General features: G+C 39.8%; 1 protein-coding gene across 1 annotated transcript in view; it reads left to right on the top strand.

Annotated features, from left to right (window-relative positions):
- LOC142103914 (uncharacterized) overlaps positions 1-20169 on the top strand; it is a 57830-nt gene that overhangs the window by 29060 nt on the left and 8601 nt on the right. The window contains exons 17-23 of the mRNA XM_075188295.1: positions 377-513; positions 784-825; positions 4009-4118; positions 4205-4373; positions 6588-6692; positions 8847-13127; positions 14163-20015. Of these exons, the coding sequence (XP_075044396.1) occupies positions 377-513; positions 784-825; positions 4009-4118; positions 4205-4373; positions 6588-6692; positions 8847-13127; positions 14163-20015 (10697 nt within the window). The remainder of the gene's footprint in view (positions 1-376; positions 514-783; positions 826-4008; positions 4119-4204; positions 4374-6587; positions 6693-8846; positions 13128-14162; positions 20016-20169) is intronic.

Below are 20169 nucleotides of genomic sequence, written 5' to 3'. Positions count from 1 at the left end.
GTGCAAGCTATTATTCTCTGTCATCAGCTATGCTCTGCTAAAGAGGGCTGTTTGTAGCTCATATATATATATATATATATATATATATATATATATATATATATATATATATATATTATATGAAAAGTGGTCCTTACTAGAAAATTATATGTACAGTGTGATCTATCGCAAATTGCAGCAGCAAAAAAATGATTAGCAAGGATTAAGAATATTGAAATGGTCCAAGCTTATTACATCGATAAAATAAACCTATATTAAATAATAATCATTAGTTCAGCTGAACTCCTTTGCTGCTAGTAGTAAAGTATTTGTGCACTGTACAAAGTATGTCTGTGTATTTCCTGCAACCTTTGAATGATGTCCGTTCTGGATTCAGGATCAGGACTACGAGCCGTTGTGGAAGAGCTGGAATTAGAGAGAAACCAATTACAGGAGCAGATAATGACCCTTGAAGAGCGATGTCAGGAGCTAGGGGATCGGTTACAACTCCAGCTGCGCATTGAATCTTTGCAGGTGCGTATTTCTTACCTTATCGTTAAGATCTTAGGAAGCATCGGATGTTTGCAAGTTGCGATATGGGCATTCCTGGCATGCAACACAGTTCACCTTAGCTAGGCCTATTAATCAGCCTATTGGTACCCATAAATCATGGTTTAGTTCAGCACTTGTACAGGAAACAGTCACTTGTTGTCTGTCTCTTACTAGACATGAGGATCTATAACTAGCTGAACATTCTGCACCTGCTTAATTTTCTGAGTCTTGTAACAAAGCCTTTTAACACAGGTAACATTTGATGTAGATGAAGATTCTCCGTCCTTTACCCAGGTGTGTGGTCTCCTTGTAGAGTTGCTTGTGTGTGATGGGGGGGAACGTAACACTGCTCTGTCTGTGTCACTAATCATCTGTCACTGCTTCCTTACAGTTGTGTTTGAGGTGCTTCTAACACATTTAATACAATCCAACACAACAGAGTTTGGTATTCAGGAGCTCTTTGCTTTTTTTTTTTTGTATTTTTTTATTTGAACTATTAATGCTATTTAGTGTAAGGGGATTCAAATTTCGGATTAAAGGTTGTATTATTTTATTTTTATACCAATTAATGTCCCAATGGACACACATTTTTGTTTAACCTCATCAAAGTGTAATAGCCATAAATTCTAAACTGTAAATTGTTGGTTAATGTATGGCTTCCTCCTTTGTGTTGTTTGATCTTGACCACTTATTTAATAGGGAGGTAAATGTGTACACAAATTCTGTCATTTAGCACCCCCCACCAATTTGGTCCTGTTTTACGGGTGCTCCTTTGGGATCTTCACTGTTACCAGCATATCCCCCTCTGGTCCACTAGTGACGAGAGCTTGTAGAGCTGTTAGGTGTTGCTGCGTTTTTTATTTGTGGGAACGTAATGTTTGCAACAGCTGATTGGACAAGCAGGAGCCAATGCAGATGTCCCTAGGTATTTGAGTATTATTAGTATTCGCATTTATTTATAGAGCGCCATAAAGTTCTGCAGCTTCATATACAAGGTAGACATAGGTCACATAAACAAAAGGTCAAAAAATGTACAGGGGGGGGGCTGTATGGAGGTGTTAGGTAGTGTTTTTTTTAGGCTTTGATGAACAGATAAGTTTTAGGGAGTGAATAAACCATTGGAGGCTAGGGTGGAGTCTGGCAGAGTGAGGGGGTGCATTCCAGAAATGGGAAGCAGCGCAGGAGAAGTGTTGGAGCTGTTACTGAGAAGTGGTTAATCAAGAGTGCAGAGCAGGCAATCATTGGCTGAGCAGAGGGGGTGGGAGTGGCTTGGAGGTAGATGAGGTTGGAGATATAGGGGGGTAATGGAGCAATCAAGAGCTTTGTGGGTGAGGTTGAGGATTATATATGAAAAGTGGAGTCAGCGGAGGGATTGGCAGAGGGGGGAAACAGAAGCAGTGCGGTGTGAGAGAAGAATCAATCTTGCAGTACCGTTAAAGAGAGATTGAAGATCTGAGAGGTGGGTTGAGAAGGTTGCAGTTGTCGAGGGGAAAGATAATGAGAGAATGGATTGTTTGGTGTCATCAAGGGAGAGGAAGGGTTGAATCCTGGTGATGTTCCGAAGATAGACGCGACAGGAGCAGGAGAGGGATTGAATGAGGGTGAGGAGTCCAGAATGGAGGCCAGGCTGTGGACTTGAGGAACTGAGGAGGTCATGGTATTGTCAACAGTGAAGGAGTAGTGGGGCGTGGTGGTGATTCAGGAACCATGGAAGACAAATAAGCTCAGTTTTGTCCATATTTCAATTGAGAAAGCGCTGTGACAACCATGAGGTAATAGCGGAGAGACAATAGAAAATCTGCAAGGAGGGTGGGGTTTGGGTGAGGACAGGTAGGACTTGCTATCATCATCATTATAGAGAGTACTGTAGACCGAAGAAGCTATTTAGGTGGCCAGAAAGGAGGTGTGTGTAGAGTGAGAACAGCAGGGGGGCGATCAAAGTCTTGAGGGACCCCAACAGAAAGTATGAGGGGGGGATGGAGACGGAGAAGGAGTTGTTTGAAAGATAAGAGGAGGTGAACCAAGAGAGCACAGTGTTGCAAAGGCCAAGGGAGTGAAGTGTGTGAGGTAGAAGAGGGTGGTCTACAGTGTCAAAAGCCACAGAACGTTGAAGTAGGATAAACAAAGAGAAATGACCCTTGGATTTTACGACAAGAAGACCATTTGTGACTTTAGTCAGAGGAATTTCAGTGAAATGGAGGTTACAGAAGCCACATCGGAGAGCATCACCAAGGGACTTGTCAGAGGAAGGTGACAAGACCAGTGTAGATGAGCCTTTCGAGTTTTTGTGAGGCAAAGGGTAGGAGAGCTTCTGGTCGGTAGTTCAACAGTGCGGTAGGTTGAAGAGTGAGTATTTTGAGAATGGGGAGACAAGGATGTGTTTGATGAAAGAGGGGATGATGACAGTAGAGAGTGAAAGGTTGGGAGGGGGAGGCAGACGTTAGGCGGAAAGGGAGGTTGGAAGCCAGAGGAGGTAGTAGAAGATGGAAAAGAGGCCCCAGGGGTTTTGAGATTTGGTAGGAAATGAGAGACTTAAAGAAGTCTGAATGGGTTCAGTCTACCATGTAGGATAGTGCTTTTATTCATTGGCTGTCGCAAGCCTTGGACCAAGCCAAGTTGGTGCCAAGTTCGGATTAGGCTAGTGATAGTGGTTTTATGTACAGGCATTTCCCAGCTCCTTCCCATGAACCCATATTATGTCACTGCTCATAGCAGTAATGAAAAAGCTGAGTCCCTGGCAAACTGGGGCTGGTACACTCACAGCATGGAACTCACGGCTGACACTGCCTGACATTGTATTATGTGTAAGTGCCAAGTTCCCAGGGGCTTAGGTTATCGCATGAATAAAGTTACCATTTGTCAGAAGCATAAGGGTGGGAACTCAGCCAAAGGACCTAATTGAAGGGGAAGGGGGGGGGGGCTGAATAGCACGGGTTGTCTAAGTGGGCAACTCCTAATGACCCTATGACCCTACTTGAATGGCTCAATCAGTTTTCCCAAAAAGTTCTCTAGATAATTTAATAAAATAGCGCAGGTAGAACACATGAGCTTTAACACATAGAGGCCAATCAAATATTTGTCTATCGTACATCGGAATACACTAGACTGCTAATAGATGACCTCTGCTTCCTGTCACTTCATTGCTCTGTGCATCATGTTAGTAAATAAGCCCCACTCCCTCCCCTTACAGCCGGGTGTAAATATCTCCATCCTGGTACCGCATATTGCTGGCAGTGTTCCGCAGCCTTTACCGGCTGCTCTGTGACTTTTCACCACCGTTCTATTCTGCACAGTTGCTTTACTGTCTTTGTTGTACTCCGGTGATGGATTTACTCATTGGATTTGGGAACATCAATTAACTTGGTTCACACCCTTAAATGTTTCACTTTTATAAACAGTCGGTTGGTTGAATTATCTTGGAGCTTAGTGGTCAATGGTAATTTCATAATGAGAATGTCCCACACTCCTTTCTTGCAGAGTGAAAATGAACGTTTGCAGACACAACTGTCCCAGCTCCGGCAGCAGCAGAGTCAAGAAGCTGAAAAGCACTATGAGCTCATATCAGCCTTGAATGATCAGCTTAAAGGGTATTCTTTTCTGTCAACTTATATTTAATACACTTTGTTAGAACATCATTTGTTTAGGTTTTAGGTATATAAAAATGTTTTCTTAGGTTAACAAACAGGAACGCGTTTCTTGAAAATGCTGTTGTGGAAAAAGAGCAGACACTCCGGGACGCAACAGCGAAGCTGGATCAGCTGGGCACAGCCAGGAAATCTCTGCAGGAGAAGGAGGCTTTGAACAAAGAAATCTTTGAGAAGCTGGATCAGTGCGAACATCAGGTCAGTGAAACTGTAAATGAAACCATTGTTTACACCGTACTCTGACCAGTGGGCTTCATTAGGAATAGTTTAGTGTGATGACATAACAGAAGTCGCTACATAACCGAGGACCTTTAAATGCTGTAACATTGGCACTGCTACTTAAAGAAGAGCGATGACATTGAAATTGTGGCCATACGTGGCATCAGTATGAGTAGGACACCATTGTGCCTCTTACATAGGGCTCAGAAGAAGTGGGGAACTCTTCTAATTGGTACATGGGGGAAGGCAATATGGGCAGGAAAACAAAATTAGATCTAGGGCGTCTCAACAACCACAGCAGCCTCGAACACACAGAATTGAATACCACCAAACCACTAAATCAGTACAATGATTTGTACAATGACGGTCAGTAATTTGTTATACAAGGTGCAAACTAAATGTCAAAAAAGCATATAGGAAAATTTCCCATAGACACATGTAACATACACAATGAAGTGAATCAAAATAGTTCCATAAAATCTTTAAAGCACTCTTCGTCGTCATCATCATCACCATTTATTTATATAGCACCACTAATTCCGCAGCGCTGTACAGAGAACTCACTCACATCAGTCCCTGCCCCATTGGAGCTTACAGTCTAGATTCCCTACTGCACACACACACACACACACACACACACACTAGGGTCAATTTGATAGCAGCCAATTAACCTACTAGTATGTTTTTGGAGTGTGGGAGGAAACCGGAGCACCCGGAGGAAACCCACGCAATCACAGGGAGAACATACAAACTCCACACAGATAAGGCCATGGTCGGAAATTGAACTCGTGACCCCAGTGCTGTGAGGCAGAAGTGCTAACCACTAAGCCACCGTGCTGCCCTGAAAGGATAGGAGTCTGATGATCCTCCCTAGGTGTTCTGCTTACATCAACAGGCAGACGACAATCAACTTCAATAAAGGGTCTTTACATTCTTTCTTCTCTTGTATCCTCTTTCTTCTTATATTGATAAATTAACCACATCTCTACATCATATATCCCGATGGTCTCCCAACCAAGTATTGACTGGACCCAATCCTGCTTAGCTTCCAAGATCAGGCAAGATTAGACTTATTCAGGGTAATATGGCTAACTTCTATCAAGGGTCTTCACATTCTTTTTTCTCTTGTATCCTCTTTCTTCTTACTCCCAAATATTAATTCATGGAATAGGAGACAAAAGAGAACTAAGGCCGAATCTAGGCGGATTACCCTTTTAAAACCATTAATGCAAAGTATTAATGCAAACGTTAACTTTAAAAAGCAAAATACATCCCATACAAGGTACTATTGATAACAGCCAATCTTCCTACCAGGATATCTCCTTTCAGCCGCATATAACAAAAGAATCCAATATTTTCTAGATCCAATCCAATATGGTGATCAGAAGGCAGTTTAATATATACCAAGCAATAAGCAATGCATTTCGATCTATGCTTAGATCTTTATCTTGGTCTTTAAACTGATGAAAAGTTTTATATTCCTACCAATAACTTCCCTACAACTTAGAGTGTACCGGAGTGCTGATACATTTTACATTACCCTCAGAAATGTGCTGCCCTCTGATCATGATACAGGTATATAATCTTATATCCGAAAACACAGTATCCGGAAGGTTCAGAAACACAGAAACCAGAAAAGGTGTTTGTTTCTCTGATCATGTGCTATACCGGTGTTGGCTAACTTGTGACGCTCCAGGTGTTATGAAACTACAAGTCCCAGCATGCTTTGCCAATATATAGCAGCTTATTGCTGGAAGTGTCACAGGTTAGCCAACACTGTCCTAGACACAGGCGTAAGTCACTGTTAGGAGTTCTGATAAACAATTCAATAAGAATGTTAGGGGGACATTTTTTTTTTTCTCTTTAGGGGGGCATTTTACATACAAGCTCTTAGAGATATAGTAAGATAAATATATATATAGAGAGAGAGATCATCCACATTTAGGTATGCAGCGTCAGCTAATTCCATAGAGCTTTACAAATGCGAATAAACACAGTAATAAAACAATACTGGATAATGCAGACAGAGAGGTAAAAGCCCTACAATCTATGGGGATATATATACATAGAGATAAATTTATATATTATATATTATATAGAGAGAGAGAATGCATTCTGCGACTTGAAGACCACAGGTTTCTAAATCTTCAGACACTATTGGATTTAATATTATGCAACTTTTTCCTTTTCCAGCTTGAAGAGATCACAAATAAACAGAGATTATCAGAGTCTGAAAACACTGCGTTAAAACAGTCCAACGCTGAGCTCACAGAGAAGGTGTCTGCATTTAAGGAGAGGGTAAGGCTGGTGCACCCTGTAGGGAATTATGCTATTTTTATCTATTCAGTCTGATTCATATAATACGTTGTATACGGAAGGACATAAAATTACTATCTTTATATTTGTTACTCAAGTGACATTATATCTGCTTTAACTGATATTTCTACAGGCTCTACTCTATAAGCTCTATCTGATCAGCAGATTCTACCATTCTATCGCTTCGCCGCTGATGCACGTTTATCAGGTCCACTGAAGCTGTTATCAAACCTCCAGCTGCCCGGCCAGTTAGTTTTCAGTGGTTCCCGAATAGGCTCTTGTTATGTGATTCCTAATGTTAATCACAAAGCTGAAATCTCTTGCTGGTATACTTTAAATTGAGCCAGTAGCCAGGCAGCAGCAGCAGATAGGAAAGACGTTATGGCGGAGCTGATAGTAATGTTTCAGCACTGTTCGGCAGTGACGTTTGTACAATTACCAAGTACTATTTATTATTCACCTTTATATAGCGCCAGCATATTACACATTGATGGAGAGCAGACAGAAGGTGTTAAGATGTAGGAAAGAGAACAGCAGGTCAGGTCATTAGGTAGATTAGAGCAGTGTCTTCCCCAGTAGCGCGATCCCAGCTTCACTCTACAAAGAGCAGTGATGAAAACACCACATAGTAGACCCCTTCCTCAGGCAACAGGGGTCCTACTCTCGACAGCACCTGATTCCGCCCAGCAGCACGCTGCAGATCGCTGTGCTAGGTCCAGGCTCTGAGCAGATGTTGATTACAGGCACTGTGCTAGGTCCAGGCTCTGAGCAGATGTTTATTACAAGCACTGTGCTAGGTCCAGGCTCTGAGCAGATGTTGATTACAGGCACTGTGCTAGTTCCTTCTGAGCAGTTGGTAATTACAGACACTGTGCTAGTTCCTTGTTCTGAGTAGCTGGTAATTGCAGGCACTGTGTTAGTTCCTTGTTCTGAGTAGTTGGTAATTTCAGGCACTGTGTTAGTTCCTTGTTCTGAGTAGTTGGTAATTGCAGGCACTGTGTTAGTTCCTTGTTCTGAGTAGTTGGTAATTGCAGGCACTGTGTTAGTTCCTTGTTCTGAGTAGTTGGTAATTGCAGGCACTGTGTTAGTTCCTTGTTCTGAGTAGTTGGTAATTGCAGGCACTGTGTTCCTTGTTCTGAGTAGTTGGTAATGGCAGGCACTGTGCTAGTTCTTTGTTCTGAGTAGCTGGTAATTGCAGGCACTGTGTTAGTTCCTTGTTCTGAGTAGTTGGTAATTGCAGGCACTGTGTTAGTTCCTTGTTCTGAGTAGTTGGTAATTGCAGGCACTGTGTTCCTTGTTCTGAGTAGCTGGTAATTGCAGGCACTGTGTTAGTTCCTTGTTCTGAGTAGTTGGTAATTGCAGGCACTGTGCTAGTTCTTGGCTTTGGGCAGCATTAGATGTCACTGATACATTACATGGCCGTTTGTAGGTCTGAGGCAGTGAATATATTTGCCCACGGTCCCCAAGGTGTTCACATTGGCATTGTAAAGGAATAGAGCACATACTAGAAAGTAGTCTAATAATAATTCTGTTTAACATAAAAGATCAGATCGTAACATAGCATGCAACATTAGGGCTCATACACTTTGGTATCCATATTGCTGTCTCCTCTCCATTTAATTTTTTCTTGATGCGTTAACGAAAGAATGACGGATACTCACATAGTGATGGTCCGTATCTATGGGGAGATGTAGGATCAGTGCGTATTACAGATGTGGATGGGGGAAACTAGAAGATGCTACTTTTTTTCCGTCCTTGTTCCGTCATTTGCTTCTGTAAAGACTTCTGAGCCTACATCTCCATATACACCAATCTGTAAAATAAATTAGTTCTATAAAATTGGAGGAAGCAGAAAGTGGAGGTAAGCTGTCCTTTAAATGGAGGTAAATTATCTTCATATTCTATAAAATAACACACTTTGGTTATAATCTGGAGTAAATTGATCTTCACTTCCTCTTTCCTCCGGTCTGATAGAATGCCCATTTATGTGATTATCCATCAAAAAACAGATATAAAGATGCCAGTGTGTACATATATTGTGGTGTCGTACTAATGGTTCTCCATAACTGCTTGTAACAATTTGCATTGTGTGCCATTAGCAGTCATTTCACTAGCTTCATCCTCTGACTCCTACAGGTATTAATACAAGATTCATCTTTGGAAAAGTTGCAAGTTGACCTTGATCAGACCAATGAAGAACTGGATCGGCTCAATACAAGTCATCTGGAAGAGAGATCACAACTTATATATGACCTTCAGAGGTGTGAAAGGGAAATGGATGTTCTTAAGGAACTCTTACAAGAAAAGGACAAAGAGATGTCTACTCTTTCAGCAAGCTTGACCGAATATTCAGAGCAGGTCGCTATCTTAAAGGAGTCTGTTGATTTTAAAGACGAGCAGATGAGAGAGATGTCTGATGCTCTTGTAAGAATGGAGAGAGAGAGTCACCTCTTGAGGGAATCGCAGACTTTGGATGTCCAGGAGACCAGCGACAAAATCTCCTCTCTGTCTGAGCAACTCTGTGAAATGGATTTAGAGTTACAGAAAGCAAAAAGTCTTAATGAGAGTAAACTTAAAGAAGCAGAGGAGCTAATTAGACAGATCAGCGAGAACGACGTAACAATTAAAAGCCTTCGTCTAGACATCCAGGCGCAGTCCGTTTCACACAGTAATCATCTTAAAGAGTGTTCTGTGCAGGTTGCACTACTTAAAGAACAGATGAAAGCATCTGTTGCCACACTTGAGGAGTCGGAAATGAAACACAGAAAAGAAGTTGACGGTTTAAGATTACAACTAGAGACTGATCATTCGGAGAGAGAGAGGCTTGCAAACTTGTTACAAGAGAAGAGCAGTAAGGAACAGACTTTCGAAAACGAGCTAAAAATGGCAAAAGAACAATATAACCAATTAGTTTCTGGAATGTCGAAAAAAGACGTAGAAATAGAACAGTTATCGAATCGGCTGTCTGAGCAAAATGACCGTTGCGATCAGCTTGACAAAGAATTATGCAACAAGAGGAAGGAATTGTCATCGTTACAAGAAAAGCAGGACACGCTTATGAAGGACATGGAGGACTTGGGGAAAACACTGAAAGAAAAAACGCTAGAATTTGAAAAGCAAATGAATATGAAAATGGAAATAATCAATAAACTTGGTGCAGAAAAGGATGAGCTCCAATCACAAATTAAACTCCTGGAAACGTCTCTAAAAGATAAAGAAGCATCTTTAGTGTTGCAGATAAACTCTGTTGAGGAATTTGGAAGCAAAGTACAGGGCTTGGAGGACCATAATCGACATTTGCGCAATGAGAAGGAAAATCTACTGACACAAGTTAGCCAGAAAGAATCAGAAATCTCTGCTATGGACCAGAACTTGCAGGATTTCCAGAGAAAATTGGTGGAAACAGAACAGCAATTATCGGAGGAAAAGAAAATGATGTCCAATCTCTTGCGCGATCAAGAAGAAAAACTTCTGGCCCAAATTGAGCTAATTTCTGCACAGAATTTGCAAAATGACTGTATTGTCACTGCACAATTAGAGGAGAGGGCTAAAGAGTGTCTCAGCCTAAAAACTCAGCTACACGAAGAGCAAGAAGTGTCCCTTAAATTACAAACTCAAATACAGTTCCTAGAAAAGGATTTAAAGGAATCCAGGAGAAACGATCAAGAGAGAGCTGATTTACTCAAGGCTAGGATTGTGGATTATAATACTGCATGTGATCATTTAAAACAAAGCCAAGAGCAAAATGTATTGTTGCAAAAGCAAGTGGAAGAGTTAAGTGAAGCTGTTGAAAGTAAAAATGAAGCATTGACAGAGAAGGACACGTTGATGAACACACAACGTGCCCAGGTAGAGGAAACGAGAGTCAACTTGGAGAAGCTGCAGATCGAAGAACGGACGCTTAAAGAGGCCAAGCTAAAAATGACAGAGCATGTGGAAAGCTTAAATACAGCCCTCGGCAAGCTTCAACAGGAGTTTAACTACAAGCTGGAAGACAATGCAACATTGAGGGAAAAACTGGAGATTAGTATTAAAGAAATTGAGAACTTAATACATGAAAGAGACTCAACGTTGCTGTCTGTATCGAATTTAGAGTCATTAACCCAGCAGTTAAACATGTTGGAGATGGAAAGAGGAAAATTGACTTCTAACATAGAGCTACTGAATACCACATTGTCCAGTAAGTCGGAAGAAATTGGTGTCCTTAGTTCACATTTATCTCAACAGGCTCATACGGTTTTGTCTTTGAAGGATCAGATTGATAAATTAGAGCTAGATAAACAGACTCTAATGCGTAGTGTTGAAGAGAAAGATACACTTCTTCTCCAGAAAGAAGAATTAATCCAGCAGACAGAAATGAAGTTAGAAGGTGAAGGCCACCATCTACAGACTATTTTAACACTGCAGCGTGAGTTACAAAGTTTGGTCTCTGAACGGACTCAACAGCAGCAGAAGATGAAAGATCAGGAGCAAGAATTCCAAAAATTGAGCCAGCAAATGCAGTTGTTGAAAAATAAAAGCGAGGAAGCAGAGTTATTAAAAACTCAGTTATCCGAACATGTGGAGATAATTTCCGACCTTCATCGTCAGCTCAAAACCCTGAGAGACAGTGCAGAAGAACTAAGTGGAGCTTTAACCCATAAAGATGAGTGTCTGAAGGAGAAGGTAGACAGTTATCTAAATCTGAAAGCTCAGTTTTCTGAACTTCAAGACTCTTTGGAAGTACAGGAAAAGCAAGTTGAAGCCTTGATGCTTGATACTGCAAAGTATAAGGATGTTGTTTCCGACAAAGATTTGACAATACAGAATTCATTGTCGGAATTAGCGGAATTAAGAGCGAAACTCAACAGTAAAGAGGGGCAGTGTAACATGTTGATAAAGCAGCTAGCAGATTTAGAGGAGGTTAATACCAAACAGAACAGGGACTTGAATGAGTTGAATGTTTCCATAACAGAACAGGAAACTTCCCATTCCAGAAAGGAGGAAACGCTAAATGTCCAATTAGAGCAGCAGTCAAAATTAGTTTCTGATATACAGAATACGGTACAAGAGCTTAGTACTAAAAATAACGCTCTTGAGCAATCCGTTACAGACAAGGAAAACACGGTGCAAAATTTACAGGAAAAATATGCTTCTCTATATGAGCACAAGCAGGAGCTTGCAGAGTCCCTCCGCAAAAGGGAAGATGAGGTTAATAGTCTTCTAAGCTCAGCAAATGAGAAGGATACCAAGCTTCAAGTATTGGAAAGCAATGTCCAGTCTTTTACTAACGAGGTTAACCTTCTCAGAGAGCAGCTAGACAAAGGAACGGCTAATGTCAAAAATATATCTGAAGTTCTGAAGCTGAAAGATGATACCATTACTCAACATCAGAAAGCAGCACAGGTTTTAAAAGTTGATTTAGAAACTGTAAAGGTAGAGTACCAGGAGGCCAGATCCCAACTGCATGCATTAACACAGGAAAGGGAGGAGAGCAAAGTGCTTATTAAAAACCTACAGGAACAATATGCTTCACAAAACCAGCATATTGCAAATTTGAAGCGTGATGTGGATCATTCAAATTCAAGGTTATTTCAAGACCAGCAAACTATTGCACTTGAAAAAGAGCAGTTCTACTTACAATTAGATTCTGCAGCTCAAGAAAAATTGCATCTAGAAAAATTGCTACAAACGTTACAGGTAGAACGAGACGCCTCCTTTGCCATGTTGCAGAAGCAGTTGATGGAAAAAGCAGAATTTGTAAAAGAAATTGAAGCAAAGCTTGAGAATCAAGTGAAAGAATCAGAAGCACGTATTTTGTCTGACACAGAACACCTGAAACGCTTGAAGGCTGAGAACACTGATCTTCAGAAGCAGGTTAGTGGACAAACTGAAGAAATCTATGCTTTGAAAGTAAATCTAGACAATCTAGAACACATTATTAGTGAACTGCAGCAACAATTACAAAATGAGATTCAAAGAGTAAATGAGCAAAATGCGATACTTAGAGAACAGAACAGCAGCTTAGACAATGAAATAAACGTAAAAGCAAATGCAATACAGAGTCTGCTTAAGGACTTGCATTTTGTAGAGAACCAGTTGTGTGCTTTGTGTGATGAAAATGTATCAGATTGTGATGCATTTGACCAACAGTCTGGTTACAAGAGCAAGTCAGAGAAGCTTTCATCTATGTTGTTCATAGCTTTGGACTACAAGGCAAAAACAGCAGAGTTAAAGGAGGTACTTGAGGCAAAATCCAGAGAAATTAAACATAAGTCTGATTCTATTCTATCATGTGAGAAAGAGAGAGATTGTCTACAGGAGGAGTTAAAGAAAGTGAAAGAACAAATGCTTAGTAAGGACTCTGTTATGGAGGAACTTGTAGTTGTGAAAGAGACCACATCTAATCAGCAAAAGATCTTAGAAGAAAAAGAGAAGGTTTTGATGGAGATGAATACACATATTGAACTTTTACAGGAAGAAATAAGATTGACCAAGGATAAATTAGAATTAAGTAACATAACACTCAATGAAGAGAGAACGAAGATTCTAGAGCTCCTTGACGAAGCCAAGAAGAAAGATTCTCTTGCCCAAGATCTCAGTGTACAGTTGAACCAACAGAAAGAGCTGATATCTTCATTTGAGAAAGAGAGAGAATTTCTACAGGAGGAGTTAAAGAAAGCAAAAGAACAAATGCTTAGTAAGGACTCTGTTATGGAGGAACTTGCAGTTGTGAAAGAGACCACATCTAATCAGCAAAAGATCTTAGAAGAAAAAGAGAAGGTTTTGATGGAGATGAATACACATATTGAACTTTTACAGGAAGAAATAAGATTGACCAAGGATAAATTAGAATTAAGTAACATAACACTCAATGAAGAGAGAACGAAGATTCTAGAGCTCCTTGACGAAGCCAAGAAGAAAGATTCTCTTGCCCAAGATCTCAGTGTACAGTTGAACCAACAGAAAGAGCTGATATCTTCATTTGAGAAAGAGAGAGAATTTCTACAGGAGGAGTTAAAGAAAGCAAAAGAACAAATGCTTAGTAAGGACTCTGTTATGGAGGAACTTGCAGTTGTGAAAGAGACCACATCTAATCAGCAAAAGATCTTAGAAGAAAAAGAGAAGGTTCTGATGGGGATGAATACACATATTGAACTTTTACAGGAAGAAATAAGATTGACCAAGGATAAATTAGATTTAAGTAACATAACACTCAATGAAGAGAGAACGAAGATTCTAGAGCTCCTTGACGAAGCCAAGAAGAAAGATTCTCTTGCCCAAGATCTCAGTGTACAGTTGAACCAACAGAAAGAGCTGATATCTTCATTTGAGAAAGAGAGAGAATTTCTACAGGAGGAGTTAAAGAAAGCAAAAGAACAAATGCTTAGTAAGGACTCTGTTATGGAGGAACTTGCAGTTGTGAAAGAGACCACATCTAATCAGCAAAAGATCTTAGAAGAAAAAGAGAAGGTTTTGATGGAGATGAATACACATATTGAACTTTTACAGGAAGAAATAAGATTGACCAAGGATAAATTAGAATTAAGTAACATAACACTCAATGAAGAGAGAACGAAGATTCTAGAGCTCCTTGACGAAGCCAAGAAGAAAGATTCTCTTGCCCAAGATCTCAGTGTACAGTTGAACCAACAGAAGGAGCTGATATCCACACTAAGTAATCAGGTAAAAGAAAAGGATACTTCTCTAATGCAGGCCATGGAGTCTATGTGGAATGAAATGGTCACTTTTTCAGAAGAGAAAAATAGTTTGCAGTTAGAACTTCAGAAGTTACAATCTGATAAAAGTTCTTGTCAGTCTCAAATATCTCAACTGTCTGAGAGACTTGGGGCTTGTGAGATGAAGTTGCACCATTCTGAACAGATACTAGCTGATAAGGAGACCTATTTAAGCAATTTAACCAATGAGAAGGACCTCCAGTTAGAAAAATTCAATAAAGAAAGGGAAAATTTAAAAAGGAAACTGCAGGCAGCTTTAGTTATTCGGAAAGATTTAATGCAAAAACTTGAGAAACTCGAGCAAAATAAGCAAGATGAGTTAAATGGAGAACAACTGAAAACATCAGAACTGAGTAGAACTATTGAAGATTTAAATGGCAGGTTAGAATCTTTATTGAGTGAAAATAAAGAGCTTCAATCTTGCGTACAACTTATTAAGCGAGAGTTGCTAGATAAAGATGAAAAAACAAGTGAGCTTTGCACCATTCTATCAGAAAAGGAAAGTCTTGTGTTGGAACTCCAGGATAAGGTAACTGAATTGCAGCACAGCTCGTTAGAAAAAGACAGTATGTGTCAGGATTATATCAAAACCATTCAAGAGAAAGACCAGAACCTTTTTCAAACACAAAATGCAATGAACGAAAAACTGAAGACTTTAGAGGAGGAAAATTCACATCTGGTGGAAAATCTCGAAAACCTCAAATCTTGCCTTGAAAAAGCACAACAGCTGGAATCTGCTGTATTGAGTCTTCAGGCACCCGTCACTGTGGTCACTCCTGAGTCTAGTTGCACAGAGGGTTCTTTTTCACACACCGAAAACTCTATAGTTCATAATAATGTCCATGCATCACTCCTATGCAGCCAAGGAAATTTTAAGAACAAAGAAAAGCACGCTAGCCTATTACAAAGTCTTAGCAGCAGTGTTAAACAATTTGAGCTGCTACAGAAAGCACATGCAGACTTACAACGTGCTTATGAAGCCAAATGCACAGAGTACGACCAGCAAATAGAGCACACGCATACTCTGCAAAACCAGATTCAAGCACAACAGGATCGGCTGCTCCAGGAAGATATGGAGCTGGATAACAAAGCACATGAAGTGGAAGAACAGAAAAAGAAAAACGAAGAGCTACAGAAAATAAAGGAGTATGAAGATGTGGTTTGTGAGTTGAAGTCAAGCATCCATGAGAAGGATACACACTTACTGAGGATGAACTCGGAACATGAGCAGTTGTTGAGTGAGAAGCAGTTATGGCAAAATGAAATGCAAAAACTCTACAGTGATATTGAACAGAAACAAGAAGAAATAGACTGCCTGAAGAGTGTCGTGGACTCTAGATCATTGGAGGTGGAACAATATGAAACTATGAAAGAAAGCATGAAAATTGACATTACAGCATTGCAGAAAGAGGTTGAGGCATCTAGAATGGTGAATGAAAGTATCCAACTAACCATCCAACAACTAACTAATGAAAAAGATGCACATTTTAAAGCTTGCCAGGTGAACCAGTTAGAAATCGCTCAACTTAACCATAGTCTTGAATCGATTGTCCTTAAAATATCAGAAAAAGATAAAGAAATTGCTGCGTTACAAAATTCCCTTCAAAATAATATAAGAACGTCTGAAGATGACATGGAGAGAATGTCTAGCGATTTAAAAGGGTATGAAGAAGAAGCAGATAGACTCCGGGCTGATTATAATCAAGTCAAAAGAGAACTGGATGAATACATTTCAAAACTGGAAAAGGCGAATGTTGAAATATCTGGTTTAAGGACAGAGTTAAATGACTCCAGAAAAAAAGGTGAAATAATGGTACAGTCCAGCAGTACACTGCTGTTACAAAGCCCTGATCTTAACCAAGTGGTTCCTGAAACAAAGACCGTTTTGGATAATCTACAAGGATTGAGAGATTGTGTTCCGCCCATGTGTAAAGATTGTTCTTTAAAGCAGAAAGCGATCGAAGATCTTGAGGGTCAAGTTATGAGCACCAGCAAGGCAATGGAAGATCTCATTCAGGACCACAAGAGAAAAATCTCAGAAGAGAGTAGCGTCAAAGATCAGATCCAAAGAAAGCTGCAGGCGGCATTAGTGTCGCGCAAAGATTTACTGAAAGAAAACAAAGCACTAAAGCTAAAAGTAGAATCCTTAAATCTTGAAGTAGATGGACTAAGCCATTCACTTCATGACATTCATGAAAAGCAAATGTCTGAGATTTCCCCACTTACGGATAAAAATAAAGCTCTCCTCTCTGAGAACGAAAGACTTTCATTGGTCAACGAGAACCTCTCTGCAGCTTGTGAAAGCCTTAAGTCTACAATGGAAAATATTGTTCAAGAAAAAGAAGATTTTTCCTTCCAGTTGAATTCTCTGAAGGATTCCCTGATGGCTGAGTTGACTGGATGGAAAGCGAAACATGGGGAATTAAATAAAGAGTACGAGTCTCTTCTTCAAGCGTATGAAAACATAACTGATGAGATTGATAAGATGAGACGAGTCATAGATATAACAAAAAAAGAAAAGCAGGATGTTCTAATGAAACTTCAAGACCTAAATTCTGAAAATCTGGAGTTGACAAAACAGATCGAGGAGGGCAGTGAAGAGATGGACAACCTTAGAACAACACTGGAATCTAGAGAGGTTATAATACAGGAATTAAAATTAGAAGCAGACAGGCAGATTGAAGCAACGGAGAAAACATCTCAATTTGATGAAATCTCTCATCAAAATCTCCAACTAATGGAAGAAAACAAAAGTTTAAAAGATACTTGTGAAAACTTGAAAGTAGGCCTGGAAAGTAAAGAGAAGGAAAATAATAGCCTGTTTGTCATTAAAACGGCACTGGATAAATTACAGACGGACATGAACATGTATAAATCTGATATGGAGGTTAAAATTTCTGAAATGAGTTCTGAAAACGATGTCCTGTCTGAAAAGGTTACAGAGCTAAGCACTAAACTTATGGATACCGAGCAAAGCTTGACATTCAATGAAGTAGAAAGATGCAAGCTGATGGAGAATATAAACTCTTCCGATGTCTTTCTGAAGCAGGAACAGGAGAACATCCTGAAATTAGAACTCGACTTAAGTGACACGCAACTTGAAAAAAGTAATCTCAGTAAAAAAGTAAAACGTTTGGAGAAAGACAAGGCACTTCTACTAGAAGAGATTGGAACTTTACAGGACCAGTTTTGTGTAGTGAAGAACGAGAGAGAAAATTTGGAGATGGAATTACATAAGGTTGTCAATAACAACGGCCTACTCTCTGACAGATTTAAGTCCCTTCAGGCGCAGACTAATGTTCTAAGTCAACAAGTAGAATTTCTCAGGGCAGAGAAAAACAATATCATTCGAGAGAAGGAAGAACACCAGTTACAAGTCTTACGGGATCTAGAAGAGAGAGTCAAATGTGCTCGAGATGATAACAGAGGAACAAAGAGCAAATCCAAAGAGTTGCAAGAACTTCTCAAAGAGAAGCAACAGGAGATTAATCAGCTTCATCGGGATTCAATACGATTTCATGAGCTGATATTAGATCTTGAGGGAGCTATAAAGGAATCAAATAGTCAAAATGAAAATCTTAAAAAAGAACTTGACCATACATCAGCTCAGCTTATTCAAACAATAAATGAAGTATCGCTCTTGAATGAGGAACTCACAGATAAGAACAATTTGCTGGAACACGCCAAGGATCAGATAGTCAGACTTACAGCAGAGTTTAGAAGTTCTGAGGTTAGGGAGACCATTGTTGATAAGGAAGCAGAACAAGTGGACAAAAGGCACTTGTTGCCAGTATCCACAGGGTCTGATAGGAGCCCAGAGTCCATTGTGTCTCAGAAAATAAATAAGCACTCACAAGACTTCGGTGAAACAAAAGGCAGAAATGTTGTTGATAGAAACAAACTTGAAGAACTGAAATCCGTTCTTCAGTCCAAAGAAGTGGATCTACAAAAGCTGGAATCAGAAAAGCGGCCCATTGAACAGATATCTAGACATCCCAGCGATGATGAATTGAAGGCCCTACAGAACATTTTAACAAAAAAAGAACAGGAACTTCATCAGCTTAAATTAGAGAGCGAGAAATTTAGGTCAGACGCACAGAAACAGGTTACAATTTCTCGGCATATGAAGCAAATAATTGACAACAAAGATAAAGAGATATCTTTGTTAATTTCTTCCAAAGCTGGGGATTTATCCAGTTACTTAGAACAAATACAAACACAGTATCGGAAACAAGCAGAAGTTAATGAGCGTCATCTGTCCACTGCCCACGCCCAAAAGGAAAAATCTGATTTGGAATGTCAAAGATTAGAAAAAGAATTACAAAGTCTTCAAGTGAAGTATGAAAAAGCAATAAATGACAAGGATTTGATAGCGAGTGAAATCGAGGCCTTTAGAAAATCAATGTCTTCACTTCAAACTAATCGGGACCAGCTCAGCTCTGAATTGCAGAGCGTGAATCAGTGTAATGAGACTGTCCTAAAACAGAAAGACGACATTATCACCTCCAATTCTAATGAAAACAGTGTTCTGAAACAGGATCTCAGGAATGTTCTAAATCAGGTTGATGACCTGAACGCTGAAAACGCTATGTTGGGGGCACAGCTGATTCGCTATAGAGAAGACCTAAATCAAGTGTTGTCTCTAAAAGATCACCAGTTAAAAGAACTGTTGAGACAGAAATTAGACTATATTAAGAATCTAGAACAAGAAAAATGTGATCTCCAAAAGCAAAATAGAGAGATACAAAATACAAATGTGACACTACAAAAGTCTGCTGAGGCTATAGAATTGGAAATTCAGAAACTAACTTCAAAAGTTAAAGATCAGGAACTTCTCATTGCTGCAATCAACAAAGCAAAACTTCTTGTTGGATCCGGAATGAAAAATGATTCTAAGAATCTTTCTGTTCATCGGGTGAAAGATTTAGAGGAGAAATATAACAAGGACTTTTTGACTCTTGGTCAAGATACTGTTTCTTTCAGTAATGAAACTAATAAAACAGAAGAAAAGACTGATAAGACTTGCCAGGATCTTCTCATTGAGAATAAAGAACTTAGTTCTCAGAATGAGTCTTTCGGAAAAGCCATGGCTGCCCTTCAGAATAATAGAGATTCCTTGATAGATGATTTTAAAGAGCTGCAATGGAAGTACGCTTCTGAGCTAAAAAATGAGAAGACCCGAGGAGATGGTCTTGAAAGACAGCTGGATGATGTTAAGTCCCAACTGTACGGTGTTCTGAAAAATAACTCTCTCCTTCATGACCATCTGCTTGCCATTGAAAATAAGATTACACTGGATCAGCTGGTTGCTGAAATAGATTCTTTGTGTAATGTTTCAACAAGCAAAGGTTTGGAAGTCACCAGGCTCTCTTCGGAGTGTGCGGCTTACGCTCAACAGATTGATGCTTTCTCCAAGGCAATGGCAAGCCTGCAACATGATCGAGAGCAATTGCTCCACCTACTTAAAGAAGGAACCTTCGTTCGTGATGCTAAGCAAGATGCTTCCTCAGTTAAAATGTCTCAAGAGGTCACAGAATCTGAATACCTTACCATGAACTTCTCCTCACAACCCGATAAAGTAACTCAGGTATGTTGTATCACTGGAAAAAATACATTTGTTGTTGTGTTGACTATTTGTTGAGTTTGTACCGACATGGGTCAAAGCAACAGTAAAAGTTGAATCAAAGTTTAAATATGAACCAAGTAGCGATCATGCATTGTTTCTGATCATTCATGTACTA

Source organism: Mixophyes fleayi, chromosome 10, assembly GCF_038048845.1.
Source record: "Mixophyes fleayi isolate aMixFle1 chromosome 10, aMixFle1.hap1, whole genome shotgun sequence".
Taxonomy (NCBI): Eukaryota; Metazoa; Chordata; class Amphibia; order Anura; family Limnodynastidae; genus Mixophyes; species Mixophyes fleayi.
The sequence above is the reverse complement of the archived record's forward strand: the minus strand, read 5'-3'. Positions and strand labels throughout refer to the sequence as shown.